Below are 24437 nucleotides of genomic sequence, written 5' to 3'. Positions count from 1 at the left end.
CAAGTGTATTTATGTATACCATGTTTCCTGTAAAGGCTGAGTTGCTGTTGCAAAGAATCTTTTATGGCATCAAAAAATTATTATTATTTTTTTTACAATTGTTTTCTTTCAAAATGAACTATGCATTAAAAAAAACCTTAAGATAAATATAATTATTTTATAAATTTGATATAAATTAGATTTTACTCAAAGGTTGTTTTAATATAAATTAGATTTTACTCAAAGGTTGTTTAAAAACAAGCTTGTCTTTTTGTTATGATTTTAGCAGAAGTACAAAAGCAAAAATCATAGCCTGTGTAGGATAGACTTTGAATATTGACTTCGACTTTGACATCTGTTACAAAGGTCGTAGGAAGCACTGATTTAGGGGTAGGGGACAGAAAATACCAATAATAAATATAAATAAAAAAAGATGTCAATGAAAATTTCTGCCATGATAGAAAAACCAAAGTGATTGTGGCCCATGGATCTGCTACCGATACTGTAATTTGGTCCTGTTATTGAACAGGGAAAGTGACCTATGGGTCAAGTTGGTGGTCGATAGTTGGGGAGCACAGCAGAGGCCATGAGGCTGCAGGGTAGTTTTCTAGCCTGCTGTATGAGCTGGCAGTGGAGCTGCCTCTCACTGCGTTTACTGTTTGACTGCTGTGCTCTGATACCATTTGTGTAATGTGTGTACAGCGCTTCGTCTTAGCAGGGTGTTTATTTGTTTGGTTATTCTGGATTTTGTGTAAGCATTCCTGCCGTGTAGTGAGAACGGTGAGATGTGTCATATCTGACTCTACTACTGATTCTCCACTCACAGCCTTTTATTGCTCTCCATAAATAATTTAGGAAGCGAAGGCTAAGTCAGAGATACTGTGTCCTCTGAAATCTTACTGCACAAAACTCAAACTTTTATAACACTATGACTCATATGTGTTTATAATTTGTTTTAAGCACAGCCTTGCTTCATAATCCCCTGTGAATGCCCCAATAAGTACAAAAAATGCCCGGTACATCAGTAGATGTTCTGCCTCATGCATCGATTCTGCAACTCAGATGAGACAAACTTTATGTCTTACAAAGTTTATGAGACTGTACAAACCTGCTTTATTACCAAACTCTTTAAGAAGCCATTTGGTTTATTGTATACTAACAGAGACGTTGAGTACTACTGAAAATTATGTGAAGGAACACATCCCTTCTACTCTATTGTTCAAAAGTCCGGGCTTGGTAAAAATTTAAAAATGTTAAAAAATGTAAGTCTCTTACACCCACCAATACTGGTTTATTTTAACAAAAATACAGTAAAACGGTAATATTTCATTAAAAAATATATATATCTTTCTATTTTATTATTTTATATAGTAATTTATGCCTTTAATGGCAAAGCTTAATTTTCAGAAACCATTACTGTACAGTATCATATGATTCTTCAGAAATCTTTCTAATATCCTGATTTGGTGCTTTCAAATCATTTCAAAGTTGAAACCAGTTGTGCTGCCTAATGTTTTTGTGGAAACCATTATATATATATATATATATATATATATATATATATATATATATATATATAATATGCACATATTTTGTTTCAAGATTCTGGTGAACAATACAAAAATGAATACAATGACCTGAAGTATTAATGTAATATTATGATAAAAAAAAGTATTTAGTTCAGGTGAGGTTCAATCATAATAAAAGGAGGTTTTAACCTCCAAATTCATCCCACAAGGCTTTGGTGAAATGCTTTAAGGTGCCAAACTAGGACTTTCAAGCCTTTTAGAGGGAGGGCTATTATTGTGTGGACTCTGTGGTTATATAACTTATGTAATCTAATCTGTGATCATCTTGTACTGTACATGTACAATGTGTGTGTACCCTTCCTCTTTCAGTCAAGGTGACTGCATCCCATAGTCTGGTGTATTTCCACCCTATAATATTATTTCCTATGTGATGAAAGATGAGGCTGCAAGTCATTGTTCCAACATGTCTTAGATTGTAATCATATATAAAATAATATCGGAATTATTGAGACATGGTTATAGTGCTTGTCAGTATGTAAAAATGATACTTGAACCAAGACTGGGGTTTCAGGAAGTGTGTTGTGATGTATAGTTCATGGTTTAGGATGGATGGTATGTGGTCTGTAGAAGAGCAGGCTGCTTTTCATTTACTCATGATCTGTTGTCAGTTTGAAGGAGAGGTGTATTCTGCCCAGATCTGATCGAAAGTGTGTGTGTGTGTGTGTGTGTGTGTGTGTTTGTGTGTGTGTGTGTGTGTGTGTGTGTGTGTGTGTGTGTGTGTGTGTGTGTGTGTGTGTGTGTGTGTGTGTGTGTGTGCGTGTATACTTCCTTCTGTAGTGAAGGTGTGATAGAAATAGATGGACAGAGAGAAGAGAAAGATCTACTTATCTGTCTAACTATCTGTTCTGTTGAACAATGTGTCTAGCTATGTTTGTCTCCTCTAGACAGATAGATTGACAGACAGACATCTCATAATCTGTCTATCAATCTGTTAAACTAACTATTCATTTGTCTACCTCTCTGCCTCTCTGTTTTTTGTCTGTTTAACTGTGTCTGTCTGATGGTCAGTATGTCTGTCTATCTTACCTTTTCTCTGTCTCTCTAACTATCTATCTGTCACCTGTATCTGTCTATATCTAACTGTCTACCTTTATCTAATTCACCAACTATTTGTCAGGCAGTCAGTCAGTCTTTCTTTCTTACTATCTGCATGTCTCTCTAACTATCTATCTGTCTACTATATCTGTCAGTCTGTCTGCCTGTCTATCTGTCTAATAGCTTACCTTTCTGTCCTTCTGTCCATCTTACTACCTATTTCTCCAACTCAATCTTCAATCTTACTATCGTCTGTCTTTTTGTTTACCTATGTATTCTTTTTCATGTTCTACCACTGGTGCACCACAGAGTTCCCTTTCAGGAACGTCGAGCTGCGTGAAACGCTGCGGGAACGCCTCTTGCGTTGTGCGTCATGAAGCACGTATGGAATCAGCCCAATGGCGAGACGGAACGTCACGAGTGACGTCATCGACCAGGAAACTATAAAGCACACCCCTGAACACAATGGCGACAGCTTCTGTTGTCTTCAGCAAGCGCTCTGTGTGTGAATCTGTCCCTGTGTTTTTGTCTGTTCTTAGTGATTGCTAGGCAGGAGTTTTTCACTTAAAAAAAAACTACATATATATATTCACATATATCAGTATGACGAGCGAGCAGCAATACAGAAAGTGTGTTCCCCCCTGTACTCGTTTTCTCACGGGTGGGGATACACACGATCTGTGTGTTGTTTGTTTGGGAGTGCAGCATGCCCAGTCAGCTCTCGAGGGGGCTGACTGTGAGCATTGCGAGCGTTTTCCATTAAGAACGCTCCGCTCCCGCCGATCACTCTCCGAGGAGAGTGGTTCGGTTCGCGCTCCCCACGGCTCGGGTCCCGCTTCTGTCGAGGCAGAGCGGCGGCGCCTGTCGTGGGGATCGCAAATGGATCTGTCAGCGGGGTTTGAGACGGGCTCTGCCTTATCTCAGCCTTTACCTGCCAGTTCCAGTGCCTCAGTTCCGGGTGTGGAAGCACGCATTGCGGTTTCTTCCCCCCAGGCTGAGGCACCAATACTGCAGCTATCCAGTTCTGAGGAGCTGGATGTTGTCAGTATTGAGACTGGGGATGTTGAGGACTCGTCAACTCATTCCCCTGAACACGAGGAGCTTATGGAGGTGTTCACTCGTGCTGTGTCAAAACTAAGCATTGAGTGGCCAGCTGTTAGGCAGGAATATGTTTCTAAAAGCAAGCTTGACAAACGATTTTTGCCTTCCCGCGTTCAGCCTCCACGGCGGTGCCTTCCGAGGTGTCGAGGTCGTGGAAGAGACCCGCCTCTTATCGTGTGTTTAGCCCCCAGACTTCCACATATTCTAATATATCGGGGGCTAAGTTATATGGTTATGGGGCGATGCCCAAGGCGGAGGAGACTCTAGCTAGCCATCTTTCTGCTGAGTCTTCCTCGTCTCTTAATGCACCAGCTTTACCCACCAAGCCTCTCAGAAATACTTCGGCTCTGGTGGGAAAGGCTTATTCGGCGGCTGGTCAGGCTTCGGCGTGTCTGCACACGATGTCAATATTGCAGGCATACCAAGCCGATCTTTTAAAAGATATGAGTGAGAGTGAGGAGGTCAGCACTGACGTGGTTCGAGAACTGCGTCAGGCTGCAGATTTATCTCTGCGTGCCACCAGGGAATCGGCTAAACTAATGGGCCGTTCTATGGCAGCCTTGGTGGCCGCAGAGAGACACTTGTGGCTTAATCTGTCTGATATGAAGGACAAAGAGAAAGCTTTTCTTTTGGATGCTCCACTTTCTCCATCTGGTTTATTCGGTGACGCGGTAAACACGGTCATAGATAAATTTCAGGAAGAAAAGAAACAAGCTGCAGCTTTTCAAAAATTCCTCCCACTTAAAGTTCATGTCCCAGGGTCTGCTGGGCGAGGGCAGACCAAGCCGTCGACTAGCTCCTCACATAGGGCGCAACAAAGGCAGAGTGTCGCGTCTTGTGGCCCCCCTTCTAAACAGTGGGAACAGATGCGACAGTCTCAGGCGAAGCCTTCTAGTGGTAAGACTGATCTGAGGACAGTCATTATGGCTAGGAAGGCTTCGTCTAAGAAGTCCTGACGCCACTGGTGTCAGGATGCTGAGGGAGGTGTTCACCGCTTCAGACGGTGCCCGTTCTCTCACGGTGCCCTCAGGGGTCCCTTCTGCCAACCCCGCCTTCATGTCGGGGCGCAGACGGGCCCAGCGAGCGCTTTCCCGAGGGACGCTCGCCCCCTCTGAGGAGGGGTTTAGAGCAGTCAGACCAGTTGTCCCCTGCCGGTGCGCCGTTACAGGGCGCTTTGTCTGCTGCTCAAAATATTCCAGAGGCCAGCCTCGAGAGGCTGGTACCCTTAGTAGATTTTCTGGCAGAGTGGAAAAGTCTTCCAAAAATATCTCAGTGGGTTCTGCATTCGATAGAAAGGGGTTATGCCATTCAATTCAGATCTCCTCCTCCTCGATTCAACGGGATCCTGCCCACCGTGGTGGGCCCCGAGCAGGCTCTGGTAATGGAACAAGAGGTGAAAACGCTCCTTCAAAAGGAGGCTATAGAACGGGTTCCTCCTCCCAGCGTGGAGTCAGGTTATTACAGCCGATATTTCATCGTTCCAATGAAGGATGGGGGGTTGCGTCCAATTTTAGATCTGCGCCTATTAAATCGTGCTGTAGCCAAGCTCAAATTCAACATGCTTACGCTAAAGCAAATCGTGTCACAAATCAGGTCCGAGGACTGGTTTGTCACGATAGATCTGAAGGACGCATACTTCCACATCTCCATCCTTCCGTAACACAGGAAGTTCCTGAGGTTCGCTTTCGGGGGCGAAGCGTACCAATATCGTGTTCTTCCGTTTGGCCTAGCTTTATCTCCCCGCACGTTCACGAAGTGCATGGACGCAGCGCTAGTCCCGCTGCGGCTCCAGGGCGTTCGTATACTGAACTACATAGACGATTGGTTGATTCTCGCTCAATCGCAGCAGCAAGCGGCTCGGCATCGAGATGTCGTCCTCGCACACATCAAAAAATTGGGGTTGAGGCTGAATGCCAAAAAGAGTGTTTTATCTCCATCACAGATAACATCTTTTCTGGGGGTACTATGGGATTCTGTGGCAATGCGGGCTCGCCTGTCGCCTGCCCGCATCGCTTCGATTCTCTCATCTGTAAAAGAGTAAAGCTAGGCCAGTTGATCACTGTAAAGCAGTTCCAGAGACTGCTGGGTCTGATGGCAGCAGCGTCCAGTGTTATACCCTGCGGCCTGCTGTACATGAGACCATTACAGTGATGGCGCAGGACCAAGGGGTTCTCCCCGAGGGGAAACCCCCTCCGCGTGATCAAAGTTACACGGAGTTGTCTCCGTGCTCTGGTCATGTGGAGGGATCCTTGGTTTCTGTCCCAGGGACCTGTGTTGGGAGCTCTTTGTCGTCGTGTAACGCTAACGACAGATGCTTCCCTCACAGGCTGGGGGGCGATCATGAGTGGTCGCCCAGCCCAGGGTCTTTGGCAGGACCATCATCGATTTTGGCATATAAATTGTCTAGAGATGTTGGCAGTGTTTCAGGCTCTGAAGCACTTCCTGCCAGACCTGAGAGGTCATCATGTTCTTGTCCGGTCCGACAACACATCGGTGGTCTCTTACATAAACCATCAGGGGGGTCTGCGCTCTCGCCCGTTATACAATCTGGCTCGCCGGATCCTTCTATGGTCCCAGGGGAAGCTTCTCTCATTGAGGGTGATTTATCTCTCGGGGTATTTAAATCAGGGAGTGGACATCCTGTCGAGGCAGGGGCCGAGGCCCGGGGAATGGAGACTCCACCCCGAGGTGGTGGAGCTCCTTTGGATGCAGTATGGTCGTGCCGAGGTAGACCTATTTGCGTCCAGGGAGACATCACACTGTCCACTGTGGTTTTCTCTCAGTCATCCAGCCCCGCTGAGGTTGGACGCTATGGTGCAGGTGTGGCCGAGGTCACGCCTGTACGCCTTTCCCCCGATTGCTCTGCTCCCAGGAGTTCTGGAGTGGGTTCGCCGGGACGGGGTCAGTCTATTATTGGTAGCCCCGTTTTGGCCGGCCCGAGTATTGTTCACGGACCTAATGTCTCTTCTAGACGGCTCTCCTCTGGAGATTCCGATCAGGAGGGACCTTCTCTCTCAGGTGAGCGGGTTGATACTTCACCACCGCCCAGAGTTGTGGAAGCTATGGGCTTGGCCTCTGAGGGGGCCCAGCTCGTAGGGGCTGGTCTCTCAACCGAGGTTGTTGAGACCATCCTTCATTCCTGAGCTCCTTCCACGAGGAGATTATATGCCTTGAAGTGGAGGCTCTTCACTTCTTGGTGTGGAGAACACCTGTTGGACCCAGTTAACTGCCCAGTGGGTGCAGTGCTGGAGTTCCTGCAGGAGCGTTTCTCCTCAGGGCTATCCCCCTCCACACTAAAGGTGTATGTGGCGGCACTTGCTGCTTACCATGTCCCTTTCAGTGGAGTCTCTCTGGGGAGACACCCATTTATAACTCGCTTTCTTCGTGGTACTTTGAGGCTGAGGCCTGTAGTCCGCACGAGGGTGCCAGCATGGGACTTAGCTATCACCCTAGAAGGTCTTTCCCTAGCTCCCTTTGAGCCTATTGAAGAAGTTGCTGATAAGTTTATTACTTTGAAGACTATTTTTCTCCTTGCCATTTCTTCTCTTAAGAGAATCGGAGATATTCAGGCTCTCTCGGTTGCTCCTTCGTGTTTGGAGTTTTCACCTGGGATGGTGAAGACTTTTCTCCACCCCAGGCCAGGTTATGTCCCTAAGGTTCCTACCAATGTGGCCAGACCTATAGTTCTGCAGGCCTTCTGTCCCCCTCCTTTTACATCATCTGATCAGGAAAAACTTAATCTGCTCTACCCTGTTCGGGCTTTAGATGCTTACGTCCACAGAGCTGCCCTGTGGAGAAAATCAGAACAGCTGTTCGTTTGTTTTGGACCACCTAAGAAGGGGTCCCCAGTGTCTAAGCAGAGGATGAGCAAGTGGGTGGTTGAGGCCATCTCACTTGCCTATGAGTCGGTTGGTCAGCCTTCACCTTTGGCTGTCCGAGCTCACTCTACCAGGAGTATGGCGGCTTCCAAAGCCTTATTGTCAGGAGTCTCCCTCCAGGACGTTTGTGATGCGGCAGGCTGGTCCTCACCGCATACTTTCGTCAGGTTTTATGACCTAGACCTCAGCTCCACCCCTGGGGCGCAGGTGCTTTCGGCGGAATTTAATCTTTGATTCACACAGTCGGTCACTTGCTCTTATGGCGACGTGGGTATTAGCGTTCTCGCAGCGTTTCACGCAGCTCGACGTCCCGGGTTACGTATGTAACCCTAGTTCCCTGAAGGAACGAGACGCTGCGTGTCGTTGCCATACTCCCTGCATTCCCTTGATCGACTTGCTTCAGACTTTTTCCAGAAGCTGTCGCCATTGTGTTCAGGGGTGTGCTTTATAGTTTCCTGGTCGATGACGTCACTCGTGACGTTCCGTCTCGCCATTGGGCTGATTCCATACGTGCTTCATGACGCACAACGCAAGAGGCGTTCCCGCAGCGTTTCACGCAGCGTCTCGTTCCTTCAGGGAACTAGGGTTACATACGTAACCCGGGACTTTCCCATCACACTGCATTATTCAAAGTTATGACAGCGCTGTAAAATTAATCACCTGTTCTTTTCCCTTTCATATCTGCATTATTGGTTTTAGGCTGTTCTTTGTGGATACTATATGTTCATAACCATAGCTATAATGAGAATTGTAATTAAAATCGATTCAAGAGATTTGTGAACTCTCTCATCATTTTGCCTTCTGAACCTAAATGTCTTTTAAGAGAGAATGTTTGAATTTCTAGAAAGATTGTGTGTTACTCTTACCCTGATGTCCTGATCTGTGTTGTGCCCACTTCAGGAGCTGTTATGAGTTCAAGCGGAGTCTTTAGTTTGCATTTCATATTCCCTCACAGACTTGATCCAGGCAACCCAGGAGTCCAATGTCAATGTTCCCCAGATGGCTGATACCCTGTTTGAGAGAGCAGGGAATGCTAGCTGGATTGTGGTGTTCAAGGCTTTGGTCACCACTCACCACCTAATGGTCCATGGCAATGAGGTGAGAAGCAAGCATCTGATTACTGCAGTACTGACTACTTGCATTGTTGAAAGATCTTAATCTTAATAGTCTGCATTATATTTATCCTACATAAACAGCAAAACCTTGAATTTTAAAAATTTTCTGAGGAGCTCATCCCCACAGCTGACCACCTATTGCACTCAAAGCCCTCCTGCTTCCACTTATCACCATTATCACACACATCAGGCTCACAATAGGAGCAGAGACAGACAGGCGGGCAGATGCTCTGGCCCTCTCTCTCCCTCTCTCACGCTCCTTCTGAAAGAGCAGTTTACTCTTTCAGTCGGCTTCAAGAGACATCGGAGAGTGAAAAGGCAGATGGCAGTGGAAAGCAGAATGAGATAAAGAGAAAGAAGAATTAAGGATAATGGAAGGAGGTTGAAGGACCTTAGAGCTTGAGAGGAACTGATATAAATTCAGAGAAGTGCAGCTACAAAGGATAATTTAATAAATATGAAGCCACATATATGCTGGTGATATATGAATAGGTGTCACTATGTTATAAAAAGTGGTGGGACAGTTATGGAGGTGTGCATATTGGCATGTTGTGACGTCATGGAATGGCAAAGGTGTAGCTAGTGAATATTAATTCTTGCGTAAAAATTAAGCAATGCCATATATTTATATACACTGTGTCTCATAACTGTGTCTGTAAGTTCGGTGGCCTTATTAACATGGGGGGTAAAAAGAACCGGACAAATTTACACACACACACACACACACACACACACACACACACACACACACACATACACACACACACACACACACACACACACACACACACACACACACACACACACACACACACACACACACACACACACACAGGCCTATTGCAATCACTTGTACATCAATGGCAAGTTTTATTTCGCAAACAGTTGTTCTCTCGTCTGCCACATGTCCAGCCAGGCTAAACAATCACTTTAATTGAGCGCGAGTAGCGCAGCAAAAATAGACACTGCGCCGAGACCCCACTTCACTGCTGCTCACGCGACGCTCCTGCTCGTGCTCTCGGTGTGAATGCACTCATTGATTAACATTAGTGATCGACCGATATTGATTTTTTTAACCGATACCGATACCGATTATTTGCATATTTATGTGCCCGATAACCGATATGCAGAACCGATATTTATTTACTGTTATACTTCTCTTTTTGACACAATTATTACAACACAAATGAACTGAACAAACCATTTTATTTAAACAATCACTCCCTCCTCTTGCATACAAAAGAAATATACTTTATATTTATACGCAAATAAATAGAAGGGTCTGATTACAAAAAATAAAGTGCACTGTTACTAAGTGTCTTTGTTTAAAAATAAAAGCTTTGATGAGGTAAAAAATAAAGCACAAAAATTATTCAAACATATTGGGCATATTATGTCCGACACAAAAAACATATTTTTTTTTGCAAAATGTAACTTAATACTCCCAGTTAAGCAGAACTAGGTTGTAATGTAGAAAACAGAGTCTTTCAGCATTCTGCCCTGTAAGCCTGCTTCGTTTGTTTTCATAAATGGCTCCCACTTCACTGAAGACTCACTCACTGGGCACCGAAGACGGTGGGGGGCAAAGGAACTTTCTTGACAGGCGAGCAAGAATGGGGAACCTTTTCTCATTTTGTTTCCACCATTCAAGTGGCTTGCCCATCCTCCTATCAATCACTGGTTCTGAAACGTACTGCTGAAGCTCTCCTTCAAGGCTAGACCCACCAACTTCAGAACTAGTAGTTCTGTATCTTTAAGTGATTCCACATGTTGGAGGTATTTTTTGTTGTAGTAGATTTTGACCCCATGCTTGCGTTCATTTGGCATTCTTTGCAAAATGCCACCCCTGCTATTATTGACTGAGTGAAGTAAGTCCATACTTCACTTTGATTTTTCCTCCTTTCAGTCATCTTAAAAAACAAAACAAAAAGTTTGGAAAGTTAGCAGTCTTTCATGTTAAATTAAATCTTCAAATTACAATAAAAACATTTATATTACTACATTATATAATTTATATCTAAATTATACATATAATTTATAAGCATCAGCAGCAACAATGTTAACAATAGGCAAAATAAATGTTAAGTCTAATGTTTTCATATGGAGAAAATAATTGACAGGGGAGTTATATCACCTTTGCAGAAATGTAATTCATTTTAAACAGTTTTAGGAAGTTTATGTGCCGTTTAATAGGTTTAAAGAGTGAGGAACAATTCCCTGGGTAATATTAATTCACTGAATAATATTAGCTGGAATATAACATTGTCAGGAAAGTAACAAACAAAACAGCATATACATCATTGCATTTTCCAACTAGTATGTTATTAATTATTAATTATATTTTTGTCGGTCTAGATCATGAAATGCTTTCTGACAAAGTGTTGTTTATCTATGTATTTACACAGAACTATAACTTAGGCTAATGTATGTTACTAAACCGCGATCGCGCGTGCAGATAATAAATAATTAATTTCCACAAATCAGTATATTTAGATGTGTATTAGCGAAATAATTGCTATGTAGTAAATGATAATATAATCTAGGGTGTTTAAACAAGATAATCTTGTCAAAAGTTTCATTCAGTGGCCGTGCTTGAGCATTCCTGATCATCAACCCAGTGAGTGCTCAGCAATATGAACGAACTTTTTTTCCGAGACTAATGGTGAGCAAATACAACAGATAGAGAATTAAATTCAGCGCTTTTATTTTCAACATGCACTCATTCATGTCTGTTTTATTTAATTCATGTAAAGTTACGTCTTTATTGGGGCAGGACACGACGATTAAGCTAATTTACGTGACTCCATGAGACGAGTTCGTCTCAATTTTTTAGAACCAAGCTGCATAAATAAACTAGGCCTATATCAGGTATTTATGTCTCAAATCTCATTTCTGCATGTCTGTTATGTTAAATAAAGTTGAATAATTAAAGGAAAGCAAGTAGAACATATACTTTACCTGTGCACAGAGTTGCTGTTGACTGATCTCCTCAGACGCGGGCTGCAATGGCGTAATTCTCGAAACGGCCACAAGATGGCGCCGTATATCGGCGAATCCGATATTACAAAACCGATACCCGATTATGGGAAAATGCTTAAATATCGGGAAAAATATCGGTAAACCGATACATCGGTCGATCTCTAATTAACATGCACGCCGGGAAACCCCCGTAACGGCCGTAATTCACGAGGTTTCCTACATGTGCGTTCCGTGTGCATGTGTGATGCTGATGTTATTGCGCGATGTTAATCATGTGGTGCCCGAGTGCATTTGACCGGCAAAAAAATCGGAATATTTCAGACTGACCGGCCGGTCGCCGGTCATGGCCAATCACGTGAATATCGGCCGATTCCGGTCACCAACCGATCAATCGGTGCATCTCTACTGGTTACCCCATTCGTCGTCATCCGACGTAACTCGGAGTGACAACGAAAGGGAACGTCTCGGTTACGTATGTAACCCTCGTTCCCTGAGTAGGGAACGGAGACGTTATGTCTACCTGCCACTTTCCACTGTACCGCGGGGATCGCCTGAGCTCAGTCTTGGCTCTTCAGCGAAGAAACATATCTGCATGTTGCCAGCGTCTTCCTTTTATACCCACGAGGTAGGGCGGAGATCCGCTATGCAAATTCCGCAGACCCATGGCATTTCTTTGCCATTGGCTTGTTTTGTAATACTCGAAGTTGATAGGCTTTCTAAGCGAAACCCCATTCGTCATCATCCGACGTAACGTCTCCGTTCCCTACTCAGGGAACGAGGGTTACATACATAACCGAGACGTTTTCCATAGCCTTGTGTGCCTACTGTTTTTCATTAAATGTGTCGAGCTGCATAAATTTGTTTGTAAATGAAGGCTGTATACCCTGCTCATGTCCAGCGAGTGTGCTGGTCTTTCTTGATAAAGCCTCTGCTATTATTTCCATTTTTCCATTTGCTCCAACTCAAAGCTTTAATGTGAGTTCTTAGTGATTAATCATGAGATGATTATATCGGTCTGGTAGCATTGAATTCTGTTTCTTCACTGAACGTCTCGGTTAAGTATGTAATAGGGGTGGCACGGTTCACAAAACCCACGGTTCGGTTCGTATCTCGGTTTTAGGGTCACATGTTTTCGGTTCTGTATGGTTCTTGTTGTTATTTTTTACACTCCAGAAATGTACTTCAGCATATGATATAGGCTATAGCTTAATTATTCACAATTCAGGATACAGTATTCAAAAAAAAAATGTATATCATGTAATCATGCAAAAACTGAATTTGACTTGACTTTAAGCACATTATTGAGACCATCTCTGAGGAAAGCTAGTTGACATTTTGATACAGCAAGAGAGAAGACATTGATGAAATGCTTTTGTTTATTTGGCAAAAAAGGAGAATGTGCATTGCTATCTCTACAGGGACTTATGTGCATTTTTAGCACACAAAGATTAAAATTAACTTGCATTTATCAAACTGTCAACTTCAGTGTAGCTCTTACAAAATGTTTTTCTTTTAAAAGAAAAAGAGAGGAACTCTTAAAGCACTATCTTTTAAATAAGTCAAAATATGTTACAAACATAATTGCCTATAATGAGGCTATAACAATAGCAAAGGCCAAAACCATAAAGTGAAACATAAGTTCAACCTCAACACAAAAACAGTATCAACAATGCTTCTATTCCCTGAGAGTGAGGATACGTTTTTTTCACTTGAAATTAAAGTGCAGTATTTGGAAACATATGACTGGAGTTCTTATCTAAACTTAGTGTCACTGTATATATTTAGATATCATAGGTAACATGAAATCAAAAATGTTCCCACACACCGGACTTATACGACGCTGGTGCATCCTCCAACTCCGGTTAGCCTTCCTCATCTCTCCCACTTGCCATTTCTATACGTGACGAGACCTGCAGCACCCAATTCTTCACTTTTACTGTCTATAGGCTTGTTCGACTTGAACCGGCGCTGCACAGACCGATCGGTTTATGACATCAAAATCCCGCGAGAGTGACTGAAAAGCATACAGATGCGTTGCTCTCGCGGTACTTTGATGTCATAAACCGATCGGTCTGTGCAGCGCCGGTTCAAGTCGAACAAGCCTCATATGCATGTCCATTGTCCACACATCTCTTATTTCGCGCGAAAAGTAAACACACTGTCTGAGGTCACGGGCACGAGGTTACATTGCGCATGCGTCGAACCGTGCGACGCAGAAACGCACCGAACCGAGACAGGTTTCCCGAACGGTTCGGATGTTTTTTCATGTACCGTGCCACCCCTAGTATGTAACCCTCGTTCCCTGAAGGACAGAACGGAAACATTACGTTAGTGACTGACGAAATGGGGGTTTTGCTAGAGAGCCATATCATCCTTCGAGTATTAGAAAACGAGCCAATGGTATGAAAATACCATGGGTCTGTGGAATTTGCTTCGCAAAATGGGTAGTAAAAGGAGCCGCGTGGGTATAAAATGAGCCGCGAGTGCAATCTCGCATTATGTTACCTGCTGAGGGGCCCCGGCCGTTTCAGCAGTACAGCGGAAGTGGCATGCGGATGTAATGAGGGTTACATACGTAACTGAGACGTTCCATTTCAGTCATTCACTACGAGTGACTGATGAAATGGGGGTCCCAATCTAATCTCGCCACTGCGGCTGTCTTCCAGTGTCCTGCGCAAGGCCAGCTCCTTGTCGTGAGGTTAGCACGAGTAAAGGGCCAGGCTAACGCAAGAATTCCAAGGTACACTGGGTAGCATATCCCAGATGGAATATGTAACGGGATGCATATGGAGATCTCAGAGGTATCCAACCCGCAGGGTGGAATGTTTTAAACCTTGAGATGGCAAGAGGGGTCTTGCCGAGGGAAAAACACAGCCCCTCACGGACGACTGCTGTCACATATAACAAAACAAACACAAACAATTCCAGGCCTGGCCTCTCTCGATCTCCACTGTGGTCGCTCCTCCTTTCATGTTTCCGCTCCTCCGTGAGAGATATGAGACCGGTGCGTCGCGCAGGTGGCGCTCATTTGTAATCACACCACCGGCCTCGCGCCATTCTCCCATGGCCCTCGGCCTCGTCCTGCTCGCCACACGGAGATTCTAGAATCTTGCGAAAGTGTTAGGTGTTTCCCAACCTGCAGCTCTACAAATGTCTGTTAGCACGGGGCCATGCACTTGAGCTTATGAGGAAGCCACACTCCTTGTGGTGTGTCCTTGTGGAAAGTACGCGTCCTTCAGGTCGATTTCTGCAAACCAATCCAACGGACGAACGCATTCAAAATGCATTTGGCTGTCAACATCTTGAATGGAAGCCTGTCAAGGGTTCGGTTCAACACGCGTAGGTCCAGGATTGGTCGTAACCCACCGCTCTTCTTGGGTACAATGAAGTAGAGGCTGTAGAAGCCGGACCTCATCTCGGCTGGAGGGAATGTCTCGATCGCACCCTTCGCCAGTAGGCCAGCAACCTTCGCACGCATAACAGGGGCATTGCCACCAACCAAAGTGTAGCGGGGAGGAGACTGTGTGAACTGAATCGCATAGCCGAGCCTGATCTTCGCTTGAGCCTGCAGGACAGATTGGAAAGCTCTAGCCAGGCTCCCAAAAACTGAACCAGCGGGGTCATTGGAACTACAGGTGTACCCACGACGAATGGGCAGCCATGCGGATTGACCGGCCCTGACATGGCAGGCATAGCGTCCCGGTGTGGGGGCGTGGTCAAATTCTGCGTCCTGATATAGGAGGCCAGGAAAGGACTGCTCTGACAGAGGTGTGGTGACAGAGGGGGACGAGAGTGGCGAGGCATAGCATTGCACACTGCCATCCGCGGCCTCTTGGGGCTCAGAGGAAGGGGAGTCAGTTCTTTCTTTAACAGATATAGGGTGCCGCCGACCGTGAGGCCAGCGGTGGGGTAAGGAGAACAAAAGATTCTCCCCCAGCACCTACACCGGCAGAAGGAGTTGTCCTGCTACCAGCTCTTGGGAAGAACTGTGCCCTTGCTCCGAGCTTCCTGTCTCAGGAGCGCCGCTTAGACTGAAGTTTGGCAGGCTTAGGGGCGAAGATGGGCTGGGCCGCCTTCCTGCGACCACCTCCTTGCTTCGGCCAGGGTGCTGCTTGGGCCGAGCAGGAGGGGCGGGTGCTGCAGGAGGGCGGCCTCGGCAGGAAGCAGACTGAGGGGGATGCACCGATGGCTGGGTGGAGACGGGTATGCTGGCCGTCAAGGCAGGATATGCTTTATCGCCTAAGTCTGCTTCTGGGCGGCGGGAGAACTGTTGGGTGAAGTACTAGACCACACCACCGAAGAGCCCTGCCTGGAAAATGGGGGAGTTGAGAAAATGAGTTCTCTCAGCCTCCTGCATATCAGCCAGGTTGAGCCATAGAAGTCGTTCCTGGATCACACAGGTAGACATCACCTGACCCAGGGATCGCGCATTGACCTTTGTCGCCCGTAGAGGGAGGTCTGTGCCAGTGCGCAGCTCTTGCATGAGCCCCGGGTCAGCCCTGCCCTTACGCATGTCCCTGAGCACCTTCGCCTGATAGACTTGAAGGATGGCCGTGGCATGCAGGGTGGAGGCGGCCTGCCCCGCAGCTCTGTAGGCCTTCGCCACGAGAGTGGCAGAAAACCTACAAGCCTTGAAAGGGTGCTTTGGGTCACCACGCCATGTGGAGGCGCTCTAGGGACACAATTGCATTGCCACAGCGTGCTCCACCGGGGGAGGCAGGTGCTCCACCGGGGGCGGCAGGTGCCACTCCAACCCGATGCTCTCAGCTGCCCGGGAAAGCATGGCCGTCAGCTCTGGATCCTACTCAGGCAACGCTGGCACTCACTAGGGATGCAACGCAGCCGAATCCTCATCTCCAGAGGAATCAAGCCTGCCTTGTGACGCTGTGAGCGACATGGCGTCATCTGCCGGAGCCCCGAATGAAACACTGGGTCCCCGAAAGAAACCAGGTTTACCCGGAAGCTTCACGTCTTGCGATGTGCAGGGGGGTGTGGGCCGAGGAAGACTCGTTTCCACACTGTAACCCTTAGATCACCCTGGCCACCAGCCAAATTATCCCCTCTTGAGGAGGAGATAGATTGGGCTGTGGCAGAGGGGACTCTACCCCCACGGAGGTCATTGAGTCTCGATCTTAACACCGCGATGGTCATATTCCCGCAATGAGAGCGCTGTCTGAGCATGATTAAAGCCCAAACACGCTAGACAGCACTCGTGACCGAAAGGCGGATGGATCTTGCGCCCACATCCAGAAATACACGGGCGAGACATCTTTAAAAAGACGTGCCCATGCAGCTCTTTTAGAGAAAAAAAAAGAAGCTCTCTCAGCAATGCCGAAGCATTAGATAGCCAGGGGAGAGCACGAGCTGTATGCAAAGTCACTGCAAAGACGAGCAGCAAGACCGTAAACCCGCTGAAACGCGCCGTCACACCAACACTGACTGAAGAGAGATGCTCGTTGCTTTGATGAAGGCGAAGAGAAGCACAAACACTTCAGCTCCGAAGCAGAAACATAATGCGAAATTGCACTCGCTGCTCATTTTATACCCACACGGTGGGGCGGAGTTCGCGATGCAAATTCCGCAGACCCTTTGTTTTTTCATACCATTGGCTCGTTTTCTAATACTCGAAGGTGATAGGGCTCTCTAGCGAAACCCCCATTTCGTCAGTCACTGGCGTAACTCGTAGTGACTGACTGAAAGGGAACTGCAGTTTTCAAACTTAGTTCTGAATTTCTTATGCATCTCTCGGTATCTTTGTCAATTGGACCTTTTTTATTAATTTAGGGAAGTATTGAAATTGTAGTTTTCTGTTTTCTGAAAAAGTCTTATATCTGAATTATAATTCCATGTGTGCTAAAATAAATAAATAATTAATGCACATGATTGCATTTTTTCGTCTTTTTTTTTTCCAGAGGTTCATCCAGTACCTGGCCTCCAGGAACACCCTATTCAATCTTAGCAATTTTTTGGACAAAACTGGCTCTCATGGTAAGTAATATTTCTTGCAGTGACAGCAGCTGCCAGTCAAAATCTTCTTGTGTGATATTAAATCACTATAAAAAGTTATATGAGCTATAATTAATAGCACTACTCTTAAACTAACACATTTTGACAGTTCTTATTTAATCAACGTTGCTGTCATGCCCACTGCATACATTTGAATTTGCCTGTGAAATAAAAATGATCTTCCCTTTGTACTTATAAAGGCTTGTACTTTCAGGTTATGACATGTCAACGTTTATAAGACGTTACAGCAGGTATCTAAACGAGAAGGCATTTGCATACAGACAGATGGCTTTCGACTTTGGCCGAGTGAAGAAAGGGTAAATGAATCTTCTGCTACATTGCTGTACCCTGAGTTGACATTGGAACACTACTGCGTAGTAACAGATTTGAGTGGGATGCTGTGAAATCCAGGAAAACCTCAAGACTCAGAAAAGAGCTTTGTGATGCTTCTGTAGAAAAGTAGTTATTGTGGTTATTCACGAAGTTCCTTGCTCTCTTGGAACTAGTGTGTGTGTGTGTGTGTGTGTGTGTGTGTGTGTGTGTGTGTGTGTGTGTGTGTGTGTGTGTGTGTGTGTGTGTGTTTCTGTATGTGATCTGGTCTAATTGCAGACACAACACAATGAAGAAGCTACAACATATACATTGGCTGACATGCCAAACATATTGGCAGCACACATCTGATTATTAGAGACTAAAATTGCATTTTTAATGAATTCTCTAAGAAATTTGCATTATTGTTCCCTGAAAATGAACATATCTATTAGAGCATATTTTAATTTTCTATATTATTATATTACACTTATTATAAATGGTTAGATAACACAGCCTATTCATGACTTTTTCATCAAACTTTTATTTTAGGTTAAAATGTATATTTTAGGTGCTGTAGTCACCATTTCTAAAAAAAAAATGTAATCACTACCTCATTTTCATATGGTATGACAAATACATTTTTACAGGTTCATACCATGAGACGTCAAATTTCCAAATGTATTTCATGTCAACTATCCTTTTTTTCATTTTCAAGAAAGCATACAAAACACATTACAAAAACGTATCTGAAAAATTCCAATGTTGAACTAATATCCTATTTGTAACATTCATGGCAGCTAGCCAAATTTCCAGTCCTTCTCAATTAAAAAAAATGATCATTCAACAATAAAATAACAGGATGCTTGGGAAAAAGTATTCTAGTGACATTGTACAAAACATCTAGCACTTTGTCCCACAAATCTTGTACATCTGGACAGTCCCAAAGCTTGTACATCAATGTGCCTACGTTCCATGGCCTACAAAAATTCCAGTAAAGGGTGGGGCTGATCTTAACATTTAACCCAAGAATTGGTGATGTACCTGATTCTGGATTATGTTCACTTACAAATGACATGTTCTTTACCACCAAATCCATGTGAATGTGTGTGTTTCTCAGTGCTGATGGTGTGATGAGAACAATGTCTCCAGACAAGCTCTTGAAAGGCATGCCCACGCTGCAGGGTCAGATCGATGCTCTGCTGGAGTTTGAAGTGAGTCTGCTTACTGTCATCATCACAGGCTGTATTAACACCTGATGCTGTTACACAGGGTTCAAACTTGACTAGCATCACGCCTAGTTAGGAAAAACTTTTCAAGATACAAATCTGTGACATACTGTCATTTTAATGATGTTTTACGATTTGAAATATAATACAGTCTGCATTTTATGTTCACTAAAGCCTTTTTCCTGTAAGGTGGCTGGTCAATTTTGACAGCTGGTGAATAAATATATTCACAGCTTGTACTAGAAACGATCGATTTTTACTTACCTTTCATTCTTATTATCTTGCTTTATTGTTTCAGGTTCATCCAAAAGATCTTGTAAACGGGGTGATCAATGCCACCTTCCTGTTGCTATTCAAGGATCTGATCAAGTTGTACGCCTGCTACAATGATGGCATCATTAATCTTTTAGGCAAGTCTTTGTTTTTAAAGTTTAGTGATATTATTTTTCAAATTGAAAAGACGGCATATTGACAGTCTGCAAGATTTGAAACATCTATATGACTTAATATGATTTCCTTTTTCATTTTTAGAGAAATTTTTCCAGATGAAGAAAGGACAATGCAAAGAAGCATTGGAAATCTATAAAAAATTCTTGACACGAATGACCAGAGTCTCAGAGTTTCTCAAAACTGCTGAGGTAAACCATGTTTTTTTTGTAATTATAAAATGTTCAGTGAAACTTGCACTAGTGGTTCGTAGGTTATGTCATATAATGTCTCCTTTTTGTCCAACAGCAAGTGGGAATTGACAAAAACGATATTCCTGAACTGACACAGGTAAGGCTCTGTTTAAGTTGCATTTTCCGAATTTTCGCTCAATTCCTCATGATGCCAACACTCTCCACGTCAGTACTAACAATGCACGTCAGTGTTGTAGTGTTGTTTTAACGTATTGCATGTGTCTAAGCCTTCAAATCTGAGAAATCCCTGCAGACAATTGAGAGGTTGTTGACCTTTCCCGACCATTGGGCCAGTCATAAACATCCATGCGCTACATATAAGTGGTCATTCTTCTCTCATGATGGGGCATTTGTCAGAAGGGTGCGTGTTCCATGGATCCATCCTGTTCTGTGCCCCCTGGCTGATTGACAGATTCTGTACCTGTCTTCTTATTTCAGCGGTGCAGATTGATCACACAGGCTGAGAGAGTGAGTAGTGTGTGGTGCTTTCCACTTTGGGAAATCCTGCAGCTTAGGAGAGACCAAACACCAATCCTCATCAGCGCTCATTAAATAAACTGCACACAAAATCTAATTTCAGAGTGAACTTGGATGTGACTGAAGGATCATGAGCGGAGTAGCAGCAATGCTTGCTGTCTGAGACAAGAACATAAGCTACAGCCATATTTGCATCCCAGTAAAGCTGAAGAATCGCCAAGAATAGTTTCCACAATCATTAAGACCAAGTTAATGTGTTGAACAAAACAATTAGCATAAAAACTATTTAAAGACGTTTGACATTATTGGGAATTTCAGTAAATTTCTCTCCAATGGATTATTGCCTCACTTTTAGATGAGCAAAATATGAAAATAATTGGCGCTTTCCATGAATATGGAGCACTTAGGTGTCCCCAGACTTTAAACAGAACATTGAAAGCGCAAATAGCTTGGTTCCCTTTCGAGGGAACGAGACACTGCGTCGTTGACAAACGACTCTTTGGGGACGCTCCCTTAGCGTGCGTCTCTGAAGTATGAATGAAACTATTCCAATCCTGATTGGTGTTGCGTCATGACGTAACATGTGATGGTATAACCGGATGTCATAAAAGTGACGTCGGCACACACACACATTAGATTTCGCTCTTCAGCCAGCACTCTCTGTTGTTATGTTCTATTTGGTGTTGTCTGTGAAAGAGTGATATATATATATATATATATATATATATATATATATAGAAAGCAGTCTGGCGAGTGAACAGTTCAAGATATGTGAGCACCCCTGCCCTCGTTATATAGCTTACCAATATCGGGTTCTTCTGTTTGGCCTAGCACTCTCTCCCCGCACGTTCACCAAATGCATAGATGCAGCACTAGCTCCATTGAGACTTCAGGGCATCCGCATACTGAATTATATCGACGACTGGGTCTTTCTGGCCCAGTCTCGAGAAATGGCACTTCGGCGTCGAGATGTCGTCCTTGGCCAGATTCAGAGCTTTGGGTTGAGACTCAACACAAAGAAGAGCGTGTTGGAACCATCTCAGAGCACAACGTTTCTGGGCGTGGTGTGGAATTCGGTTACAATGTGGGCACAAATGTCTCTCTCGTGTATCGAGTCCATTCTGGCGATGGTGTCTGGGATAAAGCAAGCCCAGGCCATCACTGTAAAGCGATTTCAAAGACTGCTGGGCCTCATGGCAGCGGCATCCAACATTATACCTTTGGGCCTTCTACACATGAGAGCCCCTTCAGTGGTGGCTGAAGGCCAAGGGGTTTTCCCCCAAGGGGAATCCCTTCTGTATGATCAGGGTAACGCGCAGATGCCTTTGTTCCCTAGTAATATGGAAGAAACCTTGGTTCCTGTCCCAAGGGCCAGTGTTAGGAGCATCGTGTCGCCGGAAGTCCGTTTCGACAGATGCCTCCCTCACTGGCTGGGGCGTAGTCGTGGACGGCTGCTTTGCCAGGGGTCTGTGGCAGGACCATCATCATTCTTGGCATATAAATTGCCTAGAGATGTTGGCTGTGTTTAGGGCTCTGAGGAGCTTCCACCCAGATATCAAGGGTTACCATTTCCTAGTACGATCGGACAATGCATCAGTGGTAGCTTATCTGAACCGACAAGGGGGGCTCTATCACAGCCCTCTATCCAGATTGGCGCATCAGATTATTTTATGGTCCCAAGGGAAACTACTGTCTATCAGGGCAATGTACGTTCCGGGGGTTCAGAATCAGGGAGCAGACATCCTGTCGAGGCAGGGGCTGAGGCCCGGGGAATGGAGACGTCATCCAAATGTGGTGAAGTTGATATGGGAGAGGTTTGGACCAATGGAAGTGGATCTGTTTGCGTCTCGAGAGACATCCCACTGCCAACTTTGGTTCTCCCTCACACATCCAGCCCCACTGGGATTGGATGCCATGGTACAGGCCTGGCCGAGGCTACGCCTGTACGCTTTTCCCCCGATCGCTCCGCTCCCGGGAGTCCTGGACAGGGTCCGTCAGGAGGGCATCAGTCTACTTCTGGTTGCCCGAATGTGGCCGGCCCGAGTATGGTTTTCAGACATAATATCACTCCTGATAGGTCCGCCATGGCAGATTCCTCTGAGGAGGGATCTGTTGTCTCAGGCGGAAGGCACAATATTCCACCCTCGCCCGGAGCTGTGGAAGCTGTGGGTCTGGCCCCTGAGGGGGTTCAATACCTAGATGCTGGACTATCAGCTGGGGTGGTTGAGACCATACTTAGCTCTAGGGCTCCGTCCACTAGGAGATTATATGGCCTCAAGTGGAATGTGTTTTCCACTTGGTGTAAGGAACATGAGTTAGATCCAGTTAACTGCCCAGTGGCTTTAGTTTTGGAGTTTCTTCAAAATCGTTTCTCTGCGGGTCTCTCCCCTTCCACACTTAAAGTGTACGTGGCTGCCATTGCGGCTTTCCATGCACTACTGAGTGATGGGCCTCTGGGGAGGCACCAGCTGGTCATTCGTTTTCTCCGTGGTACTTGGTGGATGAGACCGACAACCAGGTCCAGGGTTCCTGCCTGGGACCTGGCCGTGGTTCTTGAAGGGTTATCCCTGGCCCTCTTCGAACCCCTTCAGTCGGCTTCGCTCAAGGACCTGACGTTCAAGATGGCTTTTCTTTTGGCTATTACCTCTTTAAAGAGGGTGAGAGATCTCCAAGCCCTGGCAGTTAAACCAGCTTGCTTGGAGTTTGCCCCTGGGGGAGTTAAGGCTATCTTGCATCCTAGGCCTGGTTATGTGCCTAAGGTGCCTTCCAACATGGCACGGACTACGGTCCTGCAGGCATTTCATCCTCCACCTCATGTGTTGGCAGAAGAAGAGAGACTCCATTTACTTTAGTATTTACCTTGAGATGTCCTCTTCTTGGAGGAGGTCGGACCAACTATTGGTGTTTTGGGTCACCTAAGAAGGGGCTCCCTGCATCCAAACAAACTATTAGTAATTGGATTGTTCAGGCAATTGCCTTGGCCTACAAGGTGCGCAGAGGCATGGCTACTAGAGGCATGGCGTGCTCTAGGGCCCTCCTCTCGGGAGGCCCCTCCAGGAGATATTTGAAGCAGCCGGTTGGGCTACCCCTCACACCTTTGTCAGATTTTAGAGTTTGCACCTCCCTAGTACACCTGGCGCACATGTGCTCTCGTCCTAGCTGAGTGCCTGAGATCAGTTTCACTCTAGGGCAGGCCTTTTTCGGGTGTGTGGCCTAGTGGGCATTCGTTCCCCAAAGAGTTGTTTGTCAACGACGCAGTTCGAGTTCCCTCGAAAGGGAACATATCGGGTTATGACTATAACCCTTGTTCCCTGAAAAGGGAATGAGACACTGCGTTGTCCTGCCACGCCCCTCAATTATCTGGAATTATCTTAAAATGATTTTTTTTTTAAAAATAGTTTCAGTCTCCTGTTATGTGCTCTATTCATGGAAAACACCAAATGCAAGCTTTTAAAGCAATCAAACAGAAGGTTTTGTGATTGTGGAACCTCTGTTATGAAATTATTAGAGTTTTTCATGCTGGCAGAAACGAGGCTTGCTCTAAAAGCATGCTGCGCGTGATGTCAGGGCAGGATGGTTGCCTTCAGATACTCTGGATCAGCGGTGGAGTTCAGGACGTGCTGGAGGGAGACTTGACTGCCAGAGTTCTGGATTTGGCAGTAGTTGTAATTGGGTTTCGGCCTGGGATGCACAGCTGTGTAGCTCAAGAAATTTGATTACATTTAACAGGTTGTAGTAATGTTCTCACAATTTATTTCTAGATATTTCCTTAGACCCTATGTAAAGGACTCAAGTGTACTGAAATTCTTTGAAAACTGCATTTTGCAAGTTTGTTGCATCCTGAAGTGATCAGTTGTGCATGCAATCACAATCTACACAACCAAATTATTAAATAGCAGACTATTTGTTTTTTTAGCTGCTATTAGTGTGATGAAATATGAGTTTGAGTTTAAATTTAGAAAAGGCCGTTCCTGTTCATTAAATTCTGTCTTGATGACAAGTTTTAACACCCATTTTTCAGCTTTGAATTTTTCAGTTAATTTGTGTCTCTACAAAAAAA

At 45.1% G+C, this 24437-nt stretch overlaps 1 protein-coding gene across 20 annotated transcripts in view; it reads left to right on the top strand.

Moving 5' to 3' along the window:
• The window catches only part of snap91a (synaptosome associated protein 91a), a 74040-nt gene that overhangs the window by 31519 nt on the left and 18084 nt on the right, over nucleotides 1–24437 (top strand). For all 20 annotated transcript variants that reach the window (XR_013197246.1, XR_013197224.1, XR_013197257.1 and 17 more), the window contains exons 2-8: nucleotides 8538–8680; nucleotides 17589–17664; nucleotides 17897–17999; nucleotides 19112–19205; nucleotides 19519–19630; nucleotides 19752–19858; nucleotides 19956–19997. Coding sequence is in view for 12 of the 20 variants with exons in the window: in XM_077217012.1 (XP_077073127.1) it covers nucleotides 8538–8680; nucleotides 17589–17664; nucleotides 17897–17999; nucleotides 19112–19205; nucleotides 19519–19630; nucleotides 19752–19858; nucleotides 19956–19997 (677 nt within the window). In the remaining 8 variants the exon portion in view is untranslated. The remainder of the gene's footprint in view (nucleotides 1–8537; nucleotides 8681–17588; nucleotides 17665–17896; nucleotides 18000–19111; nucleotides 19206–19518; nucleotides 19631–19751; nucleotides 19859–19955; nucleotides 19998–24437) is intronic.

The sequence above is a fragment of the Siphateles boraxobius genome, unplaced genomic scaffold (genome assembly GCF_051911475.1).
Source record: "Siphateles boraxobius isolate OS27281-9 unplaced genomic scaffold, OSU_SipBor_1 12, whole genome shotgun sequence".
Classification (NCBI taxonomy): domain Eukaryota; kingdom Metazoa; phylum Chordata; class Actinopteri; order Cypriniformes; family Leuciscidae; genus Siphateles; species Siphateles boraxobius.
This window is presented reverse-complemented; position numbering and strand designations above follow the sequence as displayed.